The 20,606-nt window shown below is 34.3% G+C and overlaps 1 protein-coding gene across 1 annotated transcript in view; it reads right to left on the bottom strand.

The window, feature by feature from the left end:
* The window catches only part of LOC148948251 (dosage compensation regulator mle-like), a 45,348-nt gene that overhangs the window by 20,636 nt on the left and 4,106 nt on the right, over nt 1-20,606 (bottom strand). Inside the window, exons 2-3 of the mRNA XM_089094244.1 lie at nt 5,336-5,547; nt 3,267-3,437 (exon numbers count right to left, since the gene is read on the bottom strand). Of these exons, the coding sequence (XP_088950370.1) occupies nt 3,267-3,437; nt 5,336-5,547 (383 nt within the window). The remainder of the gene's footprint in view (nt 1-3,266; nt 3,438-5,335; nt 5,548-20,606) is intronic.

Genomic DNA, 20,606 nt, shown 5'->3' with positions numbered 1-20,606 from the left:
GAAGATAAATTTTTCTACCCTAAAATGTATCGGAGCGACAGAGATTTATCTTTCATACCCTTCTACTTTGCCTACCTTTTACTGAGAGATTTATGAAGGGGCACAGTCTTTAAGGTGCCAAGGACTAAACTTGTGCCTCCGATCTTAAAGATAAACATTCTTGCATGATTCCACTTCAAATAGGGAAAAACATGCTTACTTCTTCGCTAAAAACCTGGCAGTGAGAAGGGAACGGAGACCCAAGGAACTAGAGGCACACTGTGTCACAAATCACACATATTGATAATGATCATTACAGTTTTTTAATTTAAACGAGATACGACACACTTGCTTTTCCACATACAAATTGAAGGTAGGAGGGGTGAGGGGGGGCTGACTAGGACGAATGACCCATATTGGTTCTCGAGTTATGCAAATTGTAAATCATTGTATAGCCCAGGTCAGTGTATAGCAAGGATAAAAACCTATCTGGATTTTATGCGTTATTTTTCTGTGACCCCAAACACAGAGAACAAAATAACAAACTTAACTAAATGGCAAATAGAAATGACTGGCAAAAGTCGATGGCAGCAATAGAAATAATTTTTTTTGGAAATTCATTTTTTCTATTCAAAGAAAATATTTTGGGAACAGAGCCAGGGATTCGTCCCACATCTTAAGAATTCTTAGACGAAAGGAGCATTTCCACTTGCAGAACCTTGGCTCAGAAAAAAAAAAATTGGCAGAACTACTTCAGACAGATTATAAATCCCGCTTTAGCTCTCACAATGTTTGCTGTCTGAATGACGGCTGTCACAATGACAAATAAAACTCATTCTCCTTGGCCTCAGGCACAGCTATCCAAAATACTATATTACATCCATCAATCCTACTGTTCTTTAAATCTTACCGAAAAACCAGGATAGTTAAACCCTTACTACTTTCTAGAAAAAAACTGAAATCGAAACCACAAGGAAAAAAATACTTCAGAACAAAAAAAGAGAAAATAATTAGGTAGCCACGTTTATTTGTCAATGTAATGTAGTAGAATGTGTGATGAACTTCCTGACAGACCAAGAGCAGCAGGTCCAACTTTTCACCAATAATGGTGATAGAGTACTCTCCAAACCATATGACATTGTCAGTGGAGTTCCTCAGCGTACCGTGAATCTTAGACAAGGGAAATTCGCAGAGAAGGAATTGTCACAGAAACTTCAAAAAGAACTCTCTGGATTAGAAATTGAAAGGGCTAGTTCCCTTTTTAATGTGCCAAAGTGACTGAAGGACAGCCCCTTCCCACTCCCATCATTTCCCCAACGCATCCAAACAAAAAAGTTATTGAGATAGACATTTTGTTTAGCGTAGATTAAAGGTCCGGAAATCCAGTCTTTGAGGATGACGACCTCCCCCTACACACAACCCTCAGGGCAAGGGTTGTAAAGTATGCCCTGGGGCATATAAGGCACTTATAGAAAGGGTGGTCATAAAGACATCGGAAGGGGCTCATTGGATTTTCAATCAGAAGTTCTAGTGTCGATTTTAAGAGTCAAAGTGATCGGTGGGCAGCTACCCCATGCGCTCACATCACTCTACGTATCTAAGTAAAGAGCAATGTGGGCACAATGTATTTTCCACGCCCATCATTTCCACAAACACATTCAATCAACATTTTGAGATAGCCATTCTGTTCAGCGTAGTTTAAAAGACCGGAAATTATGTCTTTGAGGATGATGACCCCCCCCCCCCCACAGTTCTCAGAGCAAGGGTTGTAAGTTATGACCGGAGAGCGTATAAGGCTCTTATAGAAAGGGTCGTCATATAAACATAGGAGGGGGCTCATTGGATTGGTAATCAGAGGTTCTAGTGCTCGTTTTAAGAGTCAAAGTGATCGGAGGGCAGCTACCCCTCCCCCGCCCGTCGTATTTTCTTGAAATCCATCTGATAGAAATTTTGAGACGGCCAGTTGTTCAAAAAGTAGTCCAAATCCAGGGTCGTCATATAAACATCGGAGGGGGCTTATTGGATTGGTAATCAGAAGTTCTAGTGCTCGTTTTAAGAGTCAAAGTGATCAGAGGGCAGCTACCGCTCCCCCACCCGTCGTATTTTCTTGAAATGCATTTGATAGAAATTTCGAGATGGCCAGTTGTTCAAAAAGTAGTCTAAAGATCATAGGCAGCGCAATTCCGCTGCCTAGGTAAATAGCGATGTGGGCACAATGTGTTATTTTTTTTAGACGTATAGAAGGGTTTGTCGTAGAAACTTTGAAAGGGGCGCATTCGATTGGAAATTCCAAGCTCTATTACCCTTTCTATTAAACGAAAGTGATAAGACGGCAAACAGCACCACCCCCACCCCCCCCCCCCACACCCTTCAATTCTTCAAATACATCAAATCAAAATTTTGAAATAAATATTTTGTTCAGCGTAGTTGAAAGGTCCAGTAATTATTTCTTTGAAGATTTACCCCCCCCCCCCCCGAAGCCCTCAGGACGAGAGTTTTAAGTTATACCTCAGGGGTATGTAAGGTTTTTATGGAAGGGGTGGTCGCATAAACTCCGGAGGGGGCTCATTGGCTTGGATTTTGGAAGTTCTACTGCCCTTTTAATAGTCGAAAGTGATTGGAGGGCAAATAGCCCCCCTTCCACACCCACCGTTTCCCCAACACATCCAATCAAAATTTTGAAATAACCATTTTGTTCAACATAATTGAAAGGTCCGGAAATTATGTCTTTGAGGATGACAAGATATGCATGTTTCACATTCTTTGAAAGATATGCATGTGTCAAAACAAAATATATTTAAAATGTTTTCACTTTTTTTACTTTAATAAATAAAAAATGATTAAAACTTTAAGGAATAAATATCAGTATATACATATTAAACTGTTAATCCATGATCATTTTTTTTTTTTTTTTTTTTTTTTAGTAAAGTGCTAATTATGTTCTGTTCTTGATAAGACGTGGGAGATTGTCAGCCCTACTCATGTTATTTTTGCTCTTTTTGAGTTTGACTTAGTTATTTATTATAATTCTTGTACATTTGAGTTTTATTTATTTATTGGTGTTGATTTGAGCTAGCTTTACGCTTAGAAGTTATTTGACTTTATTCCTGCTCATTTTTAGCTGACTGGAGCTCTTTATTTTTCTCTAAAAAACTTATTTTGAGGAGTTTTTAAATTAATCTTACATAAAAAGTTAATAATGAGAAACATCTCTTATGAACACAATAGCGTATTAAAAAAAAAAAAAAAAAAACAGAAAAAAAACAACGATTTATTAGATCTTTTACCTGCATAAACTGATGCAGTTTGGACTTGGCATTTTCAATTGTCCAATTACCATGAATAGCAGCATTGACGTCTAAGTCCTCAGCTTCTGCCATCTGTTTTTTGTTCTGTTCAATATAGATAGAAACGTCCTGAACAGGTCTACCATAGGGCTGATATGCCTCTCCCATTTGCTATAAAAAAACGAAAAACATCATTGACAATATATAAGTGCATCGTAGACAAGTATAACTTTCTTTCAACCTAGAACTAACAGCCACAATTGTAACTTTTCAGTCTGTAAATTCCAGTTAAACATGATTCAAATCCCTAAAATATGGAATTTTTTTTCATATTTGACCAAATATGGACTAAATTAACATGTTCCAAGCCAAGTCACAGGCAACGTCTCCCAATCATCTTCATCAAAAACTCAAATTTCCTAAATATTTCAATACTGCCAGTAAGAATTTACTCTAAGGGTAAACTAACCTGTTTCAACTTTTGAAGGAGGAGAATTGAGTGCTGGAAATATTTACTTATAAAGTTCTTATACCACTTCAGAAACATTACCTTCGTCCAGAAAGGGTGCCTATATCAGGTGCCATCAGCATAAACAGGGAAACCCAGTTTTCGCCATGACTAGCAGCGCTGCGTCTTCTTTCTTTCTTTTTTTTCTGTTAGGGCTAGCAGGTAACTGCAAATTCATGGAGAGATATCTATTGGTTCATATAAAGGTTCATGCTTATATCTACATGAGAAGCATAAATCAAACAATGATAAAGCTAATATACTGTACCAAAGTAGTTTTCCCAATTAGGGTTCTACCCTCCTCACCCCGTCAAGGCGTGTGTGAATTTGTTATTGGTTTTGACGTCACACATAGATCTGTCATTGGGGGACAGCCGCCCCCCCCTAATTTGGACATTGTTTAAACCTAATATTCCACATAAAAATACAATTTTGATGACCAGGTCTCCTAAATTTTGAAGTCCAAGAACAAAGGCACTTAAAGTATATTTTCTTCTAAGAAGTTCAAAATTGTTTGTTGAACTGCATCTGATAAATTGCAATAATAACAAAAATAAACTTTTCTTAATGTATATTAAGCATATATATTCCATATAGGATAATTTTCATGAGTTCATGAATAACTAAATGTTTATCTGTAAAGTAACGGTGCCAATATACTCCTAAGGCTCTATGTAACAAAATTGCATATATTTTGTGGGAAAGTTTAAGAGAGGTTCAAAGTCAAACCTATACTTAATGCTGTATAATGGCAAAAACCCGTGACTTTTTTAGTGTTTTCACTAAAGTTAGATAAAGATCTTTTCATAAGATTTTTTTTCATTTGAAATCGTCAGATCAAGAACAACATACCCACATACACAAGGATTTCCTTTACAATATCAAAGTTTTAGATCCCAAAAATATCTCCCTTTTTGAAAAGAAAAATCCTTTAACTACTGCGCTTTTCATAAGGAATAGGCTGAATATTTTTAAGAAGGTTGGTTAACTAGTTACTGCTATGAGATATTTTTTCAGTAGTACAAAATTTGTGTTCTTGCTGGAAAACTAGTTCCACCTGAACAGCAATTTCTTTTATAATTTAATAGTACATATATCATCATATTTGTCAGTTTAGACAAGATTTTATCTAACAGAATACTTCCTTTGTAAACACGTTATCAAACGTTATTATGTTAGCAAACGATAACAGGTTATCAAAATCCTACAATAAGAAAGAGCAAAAGTTCACCCATCATATCAAGATAAAGACGAATTAACAAATCTCGCTTCTTTAAGGAAAAAAAAGATTCACTTTAACTAACAATATGGAATACTTATCAAATTTTTTGAAGGGGGAGGGGGAACAGGCGTCTAACAGGGACCGATTTTATTAAAGAACAAAATGTTCCTAATTTATGTTTATTACAATCGTAAGCAAAATAAAAAATCGCTCCTCTTTCTTTGGCCCTTCTTCTCAAAAGATTCTTCTGATCATCAGGTACGGATTTTAACAGCCAGCACCTTTGATTATCTGTACAATATTTAACAAGCAGCAGAAAGAAATAAAAATAAACAATACCTGTGGTCCAAATCCCTCTCGAAACATAGGTCGACTGAGTCCAAGATCAGTCACTGGCTGTCCCGAAGGCTGAGATCCAGGAGCTGCGACAGCATCAGGAGCTGCTGTTCCTTCAGGCAAGTCTTTAGGATCTACTTTTCCCTGACGAACCAAATAATTGATAAAATCTTGACAGGCATTAGCCTGAGCATCTTTCTTACTAGTAGAATTTCCTAAAATGTATCAAGTTACATTAGTGAATCTTTAAACTGTTACTGGATTAAAAACAAACTAATTATTATTACTTTCTAGCACTGGAGCCACTTAATTCCTTTCTTGTTACTAAGAACGTTTTGTCTGAAGTGAAAAGCAAGTTCTTCTATTATCATTTGTATTTTTTTTTTAGCTGAAATGGTTTATTATTGAACATAACATTGTGTAGTTTTATTGTGTATGAAATATTTATGCAAGTATTTTCCAGTGCACGGTTTCACCCTCGTATTTCTTATAGAATATATTGGTTGTTTTCTTCTTTTTTTTTGTGAGTAGCCCACCCTTGCAAGCAACGTTTTGGTATGCTACCAAATGAACTTGTTTCTAGTTTTTTGATAATAAGTTATTATTAAAACTATAACTACTAATATAGCTATCCCAATTAAATTGATTGTTCTAGTCACTATTGTTAGTTTTATTTTTTCCCCATATTTTCTCTAATTACATAATATAGAAATAAGCCAAAAATTATTGCATAATAAATGAATATATGACAAGTAAAAGCATAGGCCTAATAAAAGGAATACAATAAAATACTATATCCAAAGTAAGGAGTTTATTTTAGCACATAAAATTTTGATTACATAAATTAAATTGTTAAACTATATTAATTATTTCCCATTTTTTAGTCATAATGAACATTATTTAAGACCTGGTCAACGAATTGGAACTCTTTTTGTTTTTAACTAAGTTTTAATAAGATAAACCATCTGAGAATACAAATATATAGCATCCAATGCAGTGCCTTGTAATCTTGAAGACATATACAGGTATTGAAAAAAAGTTCAGATCACCTACACACAGGACAAATAGAGTTATCCTCAATGGCAATCAGACGATTATTTTTAAACAATAGTAAAGATCAATATTAAAATCTGAGACTGTGATAATGCCACTTGCTATTTTTAGTAACCAAAACGCAAAACCACATGGGAGTATGACCTTGGAATGTTGTATATTTTTATGCAAATCTATTGTGATTCTAACACTTCTTTTACATTTTTTTTTTAGAACAGCAAAAATAAAGTTTTCAGTTTTATACAGGGAATTTTTGTTCAACAATTTAAATAAGAACTGTGAAATTATGACACATACTTTTTCAAGGGAAGGAACAGTCTTTTATGATAAAAAAAAAAAATCCAACAGCTTTTATTTAATAAAACCAAAATAACAATGTAACACCAGCAACCTCAAAACATGTTAGCCCTGTACAATATACAATAAATAATTCCACTTCAAATCCAAACATTTTCCTTAATTTGTTGTTCATTTTTTCATCTTTTATATTATTAAATCAATTTTGATGTTCATTACTTGCATTAAAACGGCAATAGACAGTAAACTGCAAGAGTTCTATGGACATTTTCTTTTCTTCTTTTCTTTCTATGTCAATCATGGCTTTTTCCATTTAATTTTTAAAGATGCTTTGAAACCACCTAGGGGGTGGGGGGGATTCAAAGCATAATACAAACCTGATGAATTAAAGTGTATTTTAAAGGCTACCATGGGAGATTCTTCAGGTTAATATGGAGACAGGGAGTGCAGTGAGGGGGAGAGGGTACTCCATAGCCTATTAGTACCTTCATTTAGAGAAATGAAGTGTCAAATATCTGCATTTTTTTTTAACAAGCTCCTGCAAAGGGAATTTCTTCAAAAACGAATAAAAAAAATTGTTTTATTTTGGCAATATAACCTAAAACAGTCATCTTCTTTAGTTTCAGTTTTATCTCTGAGGTTCACATGATGTTTCAATTAGCAAAGCTTTGCTATTAAAAACATCAAAACAATTTTGTAAGTCCCTTTTCTGCCAGGCAAAGTAGCACAAACAGTAAAGGGACTTACCAAAAACACATTTTATCTTTCAATGCCAGCACAAACAAAGCACCTGAAAAAAAGAAAATAAAAATCAGATTTTGAAGAAAAATTCTCTATATTAGAAACATCACTAGTTGTTGGATTGTAGCTAGAGTTAGGATTTATAACTACAATCCAGAACCTCTTTTAAAGATAAATTCAGCTGCTGCTAGAGATGTGAGATAACTTATTATTTGCTCTAAAAAAAAAACAAAAAACAAAAAAAAAACAACACCAGGGAAAGTTTAATATTTACTTTGAATTTCAAATTAAACAGTTGTATGATGTCCCCTTCTTGCTAAGGATAAATAATTTCTTAGACCACACTGATTTTCCATTTACTAAAAATTAAGCAAAAAAAAAAACGGGTTTTAATTTTATTAAAGCAGTGAATAAATAACAAAAAAATAAACAATTTCTTTAAGAATGACCCCCTAATCACAAAGGCCGTTAATCAGAATAAAAAACTCTTATGAAACTACTAAAAAAAATTTGGCATAAAGAGTAAGGTATTGACTAGGGGGTATACCCAATCACATATATAATAGTTTCTGTTTGTTTTAAGTTTTGATGTTGAAAGTTTTCAGTTGAATACATGTTTGTTTTTTTGTTTTTTTAATTTAATATCTGATCGTTTTTTTTTCAATAATGCTGGGAAATCCAGCACCCTTCATAGCAATGTCCCTTCCCCATGAAGACTTTTCCATGGACAGATCCTCCCACATAACCCCGCTCCACCCCCCCCCCCCCCCACTACCAGGAAAAATTCCTCCTGAAAACGTCTGTATACTTCCCAGTAACCAATACTATATATAAACACTGGGCAAAGTGCATAACTTGCAGCCCATCCCCTGGGGATTGTGGGGGGATTAAGTCATCCTCAAAGACATAGTTATTGTATTTTTCAACCATGCTGAACAAAATGACTATCCCAAAATTCTGATCAGGCAACTTTGGGAAAAAATGAGCGCGGGAGGAGTCGCCCTCCATTTTTTTGGTCACTTAATTTCCATTTGAATGAGCCCTCCCATGATATTCTAGGACTGCTGGGTCAATACAATCACCCCTGAAAAAAATAAAATAAACATACCTCCATGATCTATCTTCTGGCAAAAAATACAAAATTCCACATTTTTGCAGGTATAAGCTTGAAACCTCTACAGTAGGGTTCTCTGATACTCTGAATCTTATGGTATGATTTTTATTAAGGTTCTGACTTTTTTCGAAAATAAGGTAAATTTTCTCAGGAGCGTAACTTTTGATGCGTAACACTGAACTTGATGAAATTAATATATTTGAAATCAGCATTAAAATCAGATTTTTTTTAATGTATCTATTGGTATCAAAATTCCCTTTTTTAGAGTTTTGGTTACTATTGAGCCAGGTTGCTCCCAAAAATTTGTTTTCAAAATAAAATTTTACCATAAAGACTAAGGAAAATAATAATCACAATCCTGAATCAGCTACAAATGACAATTTATTTAGAAACATATTTTCAAACCTATGTTTACTAGGCTATGGACTGTTTTACCTTTCAGGGCCCAATTATGGGCTCAAAAAGGCAATTTCCCCTAGAACCAATTTTTAAATTAACCTATGAAAAAGAGTAAAATAGACATTTATTTAGCGACATATTTACTTTCATCCAAGCTATAAGGAGAGGGGGGCAAAACTGCACGTATTCAGGTTTTTGACCCCTACAAGGCATTTTTCTAAAGATGAAAACTTCCATTTGCAGATATAGATAGCTTAATTGTTAAATTTTCTTGATGATTACTTTTTAATGACTTCCATAGAGTCGTTTCTTGGTGAGAACCAAAATGTATGACCTCTTCAGAACCCAAAGATGCCCCAACCATGGAGTGACTTAAGACCTACATGGGACATTTCCAGCCATTCATTAATTAATACCTGTAATAATGATTAAGATAATTTTAATATTTAATTTAGTCAGTACCATAAGTTCACTATAACATTTAATTTATTTTATGGAAATTGGGCCAAATACAAGACCTTGGCTGTTCACCCAGTTCCTCCTATTGAAACCTGTGCAGGAAGCTTCATAATAATGTCTTGAAAGTCAGTTTCTGTACAATCTCAACATTCAGGGAAGATGAACTTCCTTCCAGACTTGTGCAGGTAGTTTATTTTTGCTACTCTTCATCTCATTTCTTCAAATTCATCAAAATAGTACAAGGTAGTTTGGCTTCTTCCTTGCCACAATCCTTAGAAGCACACCATTTCCACAAGGCAAATTCTTTGTGTCACTGATATTCTCACCATGTAGACTCATCATCTGACATATTTTTTAGCTGCATATCTATATCTCAAATGGTATCTTTAGTTTTACAGCATTGAATGAAACTTTTGACATCTTCTTAATGAGTCTTAGCTCAGTTTCTGCTTCTAATGTTATTTCTTCTGGTGTTCCCATCAAAATTCTACTTTTGCCTTTCCTGCAGTTTTTGCATCAATTTGCTTGTATTTGCCTTCAGATATAATTTTGATGCTTTCAGGAGTTGGGACCATAGGCAAGTTTGTTGTTGATCACTGTTGATCCATCAAGACAGGAGATGAAGCACAAACTGATCCAGAGTGAGGATCATCCATATTAGAAGGATCTGGCGCATTCTGTTCAGTTGAGTCAGGGTAGTTTGTCCCTTCAGCTGGCAGAAAATCAACTTTGGCAAAAACATTCTGATTCAAAGGCCAAACTTGTGCCTACAAATAACAAACTGTGATGTTTTGAGGATTCAGTTTTTCCAGAGAGGGATGGCTGCAAAACTTAGCTATTTCATGCACTGAAATTTGCTGACCAGGGTTTAACTCTACCCAATTGTCAAATATTTCCGAAGTCCTTTGACTCAAAGACTGTGCCTTCAGATTGAAAAAAACTCTCATATTACACCAATATTCAAGAAAGGTGATAAGACAAATGCAAAGAATTATCAGCCAATCAGCTTAACCTCAGCAGTAGCAAAAACCCTGGAATGCATTGTGAACACCAAAATTCCAGCACATCTTCTGTCCAATAGTATACTATCACCAGACCAGCACAGATTCCTTCCAGGAAAGTCAGTGGAGACCAGCTTACTTGAAACTTACAATATCATCACTGACCTTTTGGAGAGGGGAGTACTCATTGACCTTGCCAAAGCATTCAACAAGGTGCCCCACAGATCCCTTAGGGCCAAATTATTGGCAGTTGCCATCCACACTGATGTAGTAGAATGTGTGATGAACTTCCTGACAGACCAAGAGCAGCAGGTCCAACTTTTCACCAATACTGGTGATAAAATACTCTCCAAACCATGCGACATTGTCTGGAGTTCCTCAGGGTAACATCCTAGGTCCTGCCCTCTTCCTCATTTAGATAAATGATATGACAAAGGAAGCCACAAATAACATCATGCTTTACACTGATGACTCCAAACTTTTTGGATCAGCCATTCAACAAAGCCTGCAATCAGATCTCCAGAGAATCCTGAAGTGGACCAGTGAATGGCTGCTTGAGTTCAACATCAATAAATGCAGTGTCCTCCATTTTGGCAATAATAATCCTCACCACCAGAATAATATGTGTGACCAGAATTTGCAGTCTGATATTCAGCTACAAACCAGTCATGATGATCAAGACTTGGGGGTACTTGTTGATGAGCAACTGAAGTTCTATAGGCATTGGCAACAAGTTGTGTCAAAAGCTAACTCAAGTCTAGGCCTGCTGAAATGCACTAGCATCAGCTGCTCCCATATTGTCTTCCTGAGACTTATAAGGGTATTGTTAGAATGTTTTTGGACTTTGGAACATGGCTGACCTCCCTCTCCTACAACCATGAGACCAGAATAACTGAAGGAGTTCGAAGATATGCCACAAAATGCATCATGGGTCTGCAAAATATGCCATATGATAAGAGACTGGAGCACCTAAAACTACCAACACTGGTCTTAAGACATCACAGATATGATATGATGCTGTCTTACAAATATAATAGTGAACCAAACAACACCCTCCTCACCAAACATACAGGTCAACATAACACTACAGGACACTTGCAGAAGCTACCAAAGCAAAGAGTCAAGACCAGAATGTGCCAGAACTTTTTTTGCTGAGCATATTTTCAACAACTAGAACAACCTTCAAGATGAAACCATGACTGCACCGACTAATTCCTCCTTCAAGTCAAGACTTGACAAAGAATGGAACAACAAGCCATGGAAATACAAGTGGGACAGTCTGTCCCTCTTAGCTGCCAACGAATGCAAAATCACTAGGCCCATATCACAGTGACATTCTAAATTAACATCATTGATGCAGAACAGAACAGATCCAGCATGGACCTTATTTTGCTCCAAAATGCAAATTAAGGTAAATTCTTAAACAGATCCCTGTTCAATGGTGTATACACTGAAACATCAAGAAGTTGGAGACTATGAGAGAGAAAGGTTAAAGGGTGAATGTCATTATCTTTGCACAAGGAAGCTAATTCTACTGAAATTCCTTTACAAAGTTTGACTTCCCATAGAAATTGTTCCATAGAATAAAGGGAATTGTCTGAGATTATCTATCCCCTTGATTAGGCTTAAGTCAATGCATCCTAGCAGTCTATCCTAATTCTCTCTGGATCTTTGACCAGTGGAGCTCTCTGGAATTGAGTAATTAACCAGTTGCAGATGGGACTCCACCCTTTCACTATTGGGAAAAAATACTTTATAAGCTTATATAGAATGGTACTATCCAATCTCCCTATAATTAGAAACATTTTAGTCATCTAGTTGGAAAATTTGGCCCATCTATATAGGAGACATCCATATTTGCCAACTAGTTGACAATAAATGTTGCCCCGGCAAAACTTGATTTTGCCAAGTAGCTGCAAACAAACATTGCCCCAGAAAAGAATTTATTTTCCAACTAGTAACTTCTCGCCTTGCAGGTAGTTCCCATTTTCTTTAAATTTTCTTTATGACGTCCTCTCACCCCAGACAAGGGCAAACTGCTTTCCTTTTAGCCCTAGACAGTTGGCCAAAAAGGCAAATCTTTGGCAATTTGTCATCCTTCATCCGCACTGCCCTAGCCATCTAAACCTTTCTTTCATTGTAGCCTTAGAAAGCAGGATTTAACCACATTTTTTGTACAGCCTACAGTTGGAATATGGTCAGTCATCCGGGTACCCAGAACAATCTGTAGGCAATTTCTATGGAAAACATCTAGCAAATTGTCATCAACTTTTCGCAATTTTCTTTTAGTTTTGTATATATTGATGGGATCATCAGGGAAAAAGGGTTGCTTTGTTGTCAGGATAACAACTAATATAGTCACTAAAAGAGCATGAAATAAGAAAATTGTCATTTTTTTTTTATTAGCCTACCATGTTTTTTGAGAAGTGCTGCTAAACTGAAGTTTTACCATATTTGGAAATTTGACTAATTTACCCTTCTATTCTTAGAGATGTGTGCACTCACAGTTTCAAGTAGCCCAGCCTATAATAAATAGGGCAGGGTGAAAGCCTATTGTAAAATTAAGTTTTGTTGGGGAGAAGGTACTAGTCAAGTATTTGGAAAATGAATTGTTTTCTGGGGCAATGTTTGTTTCCAGCTAGTTGGCAAATTTAAGTGTTGCTGGGGAGAAGTTATTAGTCAAATAGTTGGAAAATAAATTGTTTTCTGGGGCAATGTTTGTTTCCAGTTAGCAAAAATAAGTATTGCTGGGGATAAGTTATTAGTCAGAAAGTTGGAAAATGAATTGTTTAATGGGACAATGTTTCTTTCCAGCTAGTTGGTAAAATTAAGTGTTGCTGGAGAAAAGTTATTAGTCAACTGGTTGGAAAATAAAAGTTTTGCTGGGGAAATTTTTTGTGTTAACTAGTTGGCAAATATAGATTTCTCCTATAGGGATGGTCAAAAATTTCCAACTAGATGGCAAAAATATTTTTAATTATTAAGAGATTGGATAGTACCATTTTATATAAGCTTATAAACTAATTTTTTCTAATAGTCTAAGAGTGGATATCCATTGCAGATACAAAGCATACTGTTTTGGCATTTTTGCCTCTTTCTATTGACACAGTCAATTCTATTTGTTCTCTTCCACTTTTAGCAATCACCTTAGGGTAGTGTTGTAAAATTATTAAAAAAGAACTTGGCAAGTAAAATTGGTAAAATAGCCTATGGTAAATTATTAAAACAAGGTACTCTCTATTGGTGTTTTTGAGTTGCCCTGCAGCTAAGGACCTGTTGAACATTTCTTTTTATCTTCACTTTTAGCTTTTAATGATTATAATTTTCCTGGGCTTAACAAAGATAATACCACACCATCTAGAGTTTTATCAGTTTTATTAACAGTCTAGTTCATCCCTTTAGTTAAAAAAACATTTTGATAGGTTTCAATTCAATTTATTCAATTCAATTTATTAAATACTACAATAAATACATAAATACACTTAAGTGCTAGAGGTCCCAAGAAGCAAAGCTTGTAGAGGACCTCATATCGATCACGAAATCCACACAAAAAAAATCAGGGAAGGAAAAAAAATACAACAATATCTCAAAAATATAAACACAATGCGAGAAAAATCAAACAAAAAAAACAACAAAAGAACAAACAACTGCTACACAATAACCTTTGACTTAATTTTATCCAAACTGAAAATGGCCTTTAATTTATTTAAATTCCAAACCATTAATAATATTATTAAACAACAGGGTTCAAATCTCATTCAACATAATAAGAGAGGAGAAAAGAAAAAAAAACTATATAAAGTAAAGCAGAATAAATAGATAAAACAAAATGAATAAAGGAATAAAGAAAAAAAAATTACTTCAAGCCTTAGAGAATATGTTTCTGCAAAGGGAAGAAGAGTTTTCTAAGAGCTTTTTGTGCCCCCCTCCTAAACAAAAGTCTTGGATATGGCCCAGAGGATTATATATCAATTTTTGCCCCTACCCTCCTGTTGTCTCTCCCTTAGACCTAATTATGGGTACTTCTGTGTTATATGGTATACACTTAAGACCAATAACTGGTTTTCACAATCTTTATACTAGACAATTAGCTTTAGCTTGGTGGAACACTACATTGTAGGCCTAGGCCTAGCTATATTTTAATTAAATATTTAGTTGGTATTTTGGTTAGGTTAACATTCAATTAAAACCCAATTAAGTAACCAGATTAACAATACTTCTTGACAAATAAGATCTCTGCAATGACCATGCAGTGTGTTGTTAGGCTAGGCTATATTAACATTTAATCCTTGAGCACTGTATTAGCCTATTAAGCTAATGTCAAACCCCCTGCACCATCACAGGACTCATAACATTACTTTACTTGGTAAATATTTACCAAATTATATTATTGAGTTAAGAATAAAGTGAATACACCATTCAATACCTTTTTGGTAAAATTCTACTTTAGTTACTTTTGAGTATCTTGGAAAGGGGTTGGGTACGAAAATGAAACTTGCAGGGATGGATGTACATGCTAAGGTATATCCAGGGACGGTATTTTGAAGTACCTCCCCCCCCTCATCCCCCCCTCTCTATAATGTTAAATTTCTGCACATTACTAGTTGTTTTAACTCATATTTCATCCTATATTACTATCATAATTATAAATCACTGCTTACCTTACACAACTTTAGCTTTTAACCTTGTTCATTAAAATGTATTCCAAAATCCTATTTCCATTATAAGCCATTTAATTTTCTACCCATGCTGACTTTGGTTATGGTATAATGAAAGCGGGTCTGTGATGTCACAACTTTGTTTATCATAACCCCTTAAGGGTAGCATGCAGGTGGCAAGTGTAGATAAGCCATTTAAACTTTACTATTTAGGGAAAGGATTTGATAAGAGATAGACCAGTAAAAATAACCAAATCGTTTTTAAAGGATAAATTATATCATGTGAAGATGTTTTTGACCCAAACTCAAAATTTTCTAAAATTCTTACTTTAGAAGCTTTTAAAATATTTCTAAAGCACTATAAGATAGAGTGCTAAAAACATCAGAATCGACTTCAGAGGACACGTTATATCACTGGAAGAGGTTTTTGAAATCCCCCTTCTCCCCAAACTCAAAATTTTCAAAAATTCTACTTCAGAAGCTTTTTTAAATTTTTGTAAAGCGCTTAGACATAGAGTGCTACAAACATCAGAATCGACTTTAGAGGACAATTTATGTCATGGGAAGATGTTTTTGAAATCCCCGTTTGCCCCAAACTCAAAATTCTATTTAAGAGGCTTTTTTAAATATTTGTAAAGCGCTAAGGCATAGAGCGCTACAAATATTAGAATCAACTTTAGAGGACAAATTATGTTATGGGAAGATGTTTTTGAAATCCCCCTTCCCCCAAACTCAAAATTTTCCAAAATTCTACTATAGGAACTTTTTTTAAATATTTCTAAAGCACTAGTAGATAGAGTGCTACAAAGATCAGAATCGGCTTCAGAGGACAAATTATATTATGGGAAGATGTTTTTGAAATCCTTCTTCCCCCCAAACTCAAAATTTTCCAAAATTCTACTTTAGAAGCTTTTTTAAATATTTGTAAAGCGCTAAGACATAGAGCGCTACAAATATCAGAATCGACTTTAGAGGACAATTTATGACATGGGAAAATGTTTTTGAAATCCCCCTTCCCCCAAACTCAAAATTTTACTTTTGAAGCTGTTTTAAATATTTCTAAAGCGCTAACACATAGAGTGCTACAAACATCAGAATCAACTTTAGAGGACAAATTATGTTATGGGAAGATGTTCTTGAAATCCCCCTTCCCCCCAAACTCAAAATTTTCCAAAAATCTACTTTAGAAGCTTTTTAAATATTTCTAAATCACTAATAGATGGGGCGCTAAAAATATCAGAATCAACTTCAGAGGACAAATTATATTATGGGAAGATGTTTTTGAAATCCCCCTTTGCCCCAAACTCAAAATTTTCCAAAATTCTACTTTAGAAGCTTTTTAAATATTTCTAAAGCACTAATAGATAGAGCGCTACAAATATCAGAATCGACTTCAGAGAACAAATTATATTATGGGAAGATGTTTCTGAAATCCCCCTTCCACCCAAACTCAAAATTTTTAGTTTTATTTTTACTTTTTTAAATATTTGTAGAGTGCTAAGACATAAAGCACTACAAACATCAGATTTGACTTTAGAGGACAATTTATGTCATGGGAAGATGTTTTTGAAAACCCCTTCCCCCAAACTCAAAATTTTCTAAAATTCTACTTTTGAAGCTTTTTTTAATATTTATAAAGTGCTAAGACAAAGAGCGCTACAAACATCAGAATCGACTTTAGAGGACAATTTATGTCATGGGAATATGTTTTTGAAATCCCCCTTCCCCCCACACTCAAAATTTTCCAAAATTTTACTTTAGAAGCTTTTTTAAATATTTATAAAGCTCTAAGACATAGAGCGTTACAAACATCAGAATCAACTTTAGAGGACAAATTATGGTATGGGCAAATGTTCTTAAAATCCCCCAAAACTCAAAATTTTCCAAAATTTTACTTTAGAAGCTTTTTTAAATATTTCTAAAGCGCTAAGACATAGAGAGCTACAAACATCAAAATAAACTTCAGAGGACAAATTATGTTATTTGAAGATGTTTTTGAAATCCCCCTTCCCCCCAAACTCAAAATTTTACTTTATAAGATTTTTTAAATATTTCAAAAGAGCTAAGACACAGAGCATTAAAAACATCAGAATCAACTTTAGAGGACAATTTATTTTAGGGGAAGATGTTATTAAAATCCCCCTTCCCCCCAAACTCAAAATTTTCCCAAATTCTACTTTAGAAGCTTTTAAATATTTCTAAAGCACTAATAGATAGAGCACTACAAATATCAGAAACGACTTCAGAGGACAAATTATATTATGGAAAGATGTTTTTGAAATCCCCCTTCCCCCCAAACTCAAAATTTTCTAAAATTCTACTTTAGAAGCTTTTTTAAATATTTCTAAAGCGCTAAGACAAAGAGCGCTACAAATATCAGAATCGACTAAACAGGACAATTTGTCATGGGAATATGTTTTAGAAATCCCCCTTCCACCAAACTCAAAATTTTCCAAAATTCTACTTATGAAGCTTTTTTAAATATTTCTAAAGTGCTAAGACATAGAGCGTTACAAACATCAGAATCACCTTTATAGGACAAATTATGTTATGGGAAGATGTTCTTGAAATACCCTCTCCCCCCAAACTCAAAAATTTCCAAAATTCTACTTTAGAAGCTTTTAAAATATTTATAAATCACTAATAGATGGAGCGCTACAAATATCAGAATCGACTTTAGAGGACAAATTATATTATGGGAAGATGTTTTTGAAATCCCCCTATCCCCCCAAACTCAAAATTTTCCAAAATTTTACTTTAGAAGCTTTTTTAAATATTTCTAAAGTGATAAGACATAGAGCGCTATAAATATCAGACTCGACTATAGAGGACAAATTATGTCATGGGAAGATGTTTTTGAAATCCCCCTTCCCCCAAAACTCAAAATTTTCCAAAATTCTAAATTAGAAGCTTTTTTAAGTATTTGTAAAGCTCTAAGACATAGAGAGCTACAAACATCATAATCGACTTGAGAGGACAATTTATGTCATGGCAAGATGTTTTTGAAATCCCCCTTCCCCCCAAACTCAAAATTTTCCCAAATTCTACTTCAGAAGCTTTTTTAAATATTTTTAAATCGCTAAGACATAAGAGCGCTAAAAATATCAGAATCAACTTTGAGGACAATTTATGTTATGGGAATGTTTTTTAAATCCCCCTTCCCCCCAAACTAAAAAATTTACAAAATTTTAATTTAGAATCTTATTTAAATATTTCTAAAGCAATAAGACATAGAGCGCTACAAACATCGGACTCAACTTCAGAGGACAAATTATGTTGTTGGAAGATGTTTTTGAAATCCCCCTTCCCCCCAAACTCAAAATTTTACTTTAGAAGTTATTTAAATATTTCTAAAGCGCTAAGACATAGAGCACTACAAAGATCAGAATCAACTTTAGAGGACAATTCATGTTAAGGGAAGATGTTTTTGAAATCCCCCTTCCCCCCAAACTCAAAATTTTCCAAAATTTTACTTTAGAAGCTTTTTTAAATATTTCTAAAGCACTAAGACATAGAGCGCTACAAACATCAGACTCAACTTCAGAGGACAAATTATGTTGTTGGAAGATGTTTTTGAAATCCCCCTTCCCCCCAAACTCAAAATTTTACTTTAGAAGATTATTTAATTATTTCTAAAGCGCTAAGACACAGAGCGCTACAAACATCAGAATCAACTTTAGAGGACAAATTATGTTATGGGAAGATGTTCTTAAAATCCCCCTTCCCCCCAAACTGAAAATTTTCCCAAATTCTACTTTAGAAGCTTTAAAATATTTCTAAAGCACTAATAGATAGAGCACTACAAATATCAGAATCTACTTCAGAGGACAAATTATAGTATGGGAAGATGTTTTTGAAATCCCCCTTCCCACCAACCTCAAAATTTTCCAAAATTTTACTTTAGAAGCTTTTTTAAATATTTGTAAAGCGCTAAGACATAGAGCGCTACAAATATCAGAATCGACTTCAGAGGACAAATTATGACATGGGAAAATGTTTTTGAAATCCCCCTTCCCCCAAACTCAAAATTTTCCAAAATTTTACTGTAGAAGCTTTTTTAAACATTTCTAAAGCGCTAACACATAGAGTGCTACAAACATCAGAATCAACTTTATAGGACAAATTATGTTATGGGAAGATGTTCTTGAAATCTCCCTTCCCTCCAAACTCAAAATTTTCCAAAATTCTACTTTAGAAGCTTTTAAAATATTTCTAAAGCAATAAGAGATAGAGCACTACAAATATAAGAATCGACTTCATAGGACAATTATATTGTGGGAAGATTTTCTCGAAATCCCCCTATCCCCCAAGCACAAAATTTTCCAAAATATTACTTTAGAAGCTTTTTTAAGTATTTCTAAAGCGATAAGACATCGAGCGCTAAAAATATCAGACTCGACTGTAGAGGACAATTTATGTCAGGGGAAGATGTTTTTGATATCTCCCTTCCCCCCAAACTTAAAATTTTCCAAAATTCTACTTCAGAAGCTTTTTTAAATATTTGTAAAGCGCTAAGACATAGAGTACTACAAACATCAGAATCAACTTTAGAGGACAATTTATGGCATGGGAAGATGTTTTTGAAATCCCCCTTCCCTACAAACTGAAAATTTTCCAGAATTCTACTTAAGAAGCTTTTTTAAATATGTTTAAATCACTAAGACATAGAGCGCTACAAACATCTGAATCAACTGTAGAGGATAATTTATGTTATGGGAATATGTTTTTGAAATCCCCCTTCCCCCCAAACTCAAAATATTCAAAAATTCTAATTCAGAAGCTTTTTTACATATTTGTAAAGTGCTAATACATAGAGCGCTACAAACATTAGAATTAACTTTAGAGGACAATGTATGTAACGGGTAGATGTTTTTGAAATCCCCCTTCCCCCAAACTCAAAATTTTCCAAAATTCTACTTTAGAAGCTTTTTAAATATTTCTAAAGAACTAATACATAGAGCGATACAAACATCAGAATCAACTTTAGAGGAAAAATTATGTTATGGGAAGATGTTCTTGAAATCCCCTTCCCCCCAAACTCAAAATTTTACTTTAGAAGCTTTTTTAAATATTTCTAAAGCACTAAGACATAGAGCACTACAAACATCATGAATCAACTTCAGAGGACAAATTATATTATTGGAAGATGTTTTTGAAATCCCCCTTCCCCCCAAACTCAAAATTTTACTTTAGAAGCTTATTTAAATATTTCTAAAGCGCTAAGACATAGAGCGCTACAAACATCAGAATCAACTTTAGAGGACAAATGATGTTATGGGAAGATGTTCTTGAAATCCCCCTTCCCCCCAAACTGAAAATTTTCCCAAATTCTACTTTAGAAGCTTTAAAATATTTCTAAAGCACTAATAGATAGAGCGCTACAAATATCAGAATTGAATTCAGAGGACAAATTATATTATGGGAAGATGTTTTTTGAAATCCCCCTTCCCCCCAAACTCAAAATTTTCCAAAATTTTACTTTTAGAAGCTTTTTAAATCTCAAAATGCGCCCCAATCTCAAAATTTCTTAAAATTCTAGCCTTCTTTTCCAT

Source organism: Artemia sp. Qi Xiang Cuo, chromosome 9, assembly GCF_049724085.1.
Source record: "Artemia sp. Qi Xiang Cuo chromosome 9, ASM4972408v1, whole genome shotgun sequence".
Taxonomy (NCBI): Eukaryota; Metazoa; Arthropoda; class Branchiopoda; order Anostraca; family Artemiidae; genus Artemia; species Artemia sp. Qi Xiang Cuo.
Note: the sequence above shows the minus strand (reverse complement) of the source record. Positions and strands in the feature narration are given on the sequence as shown.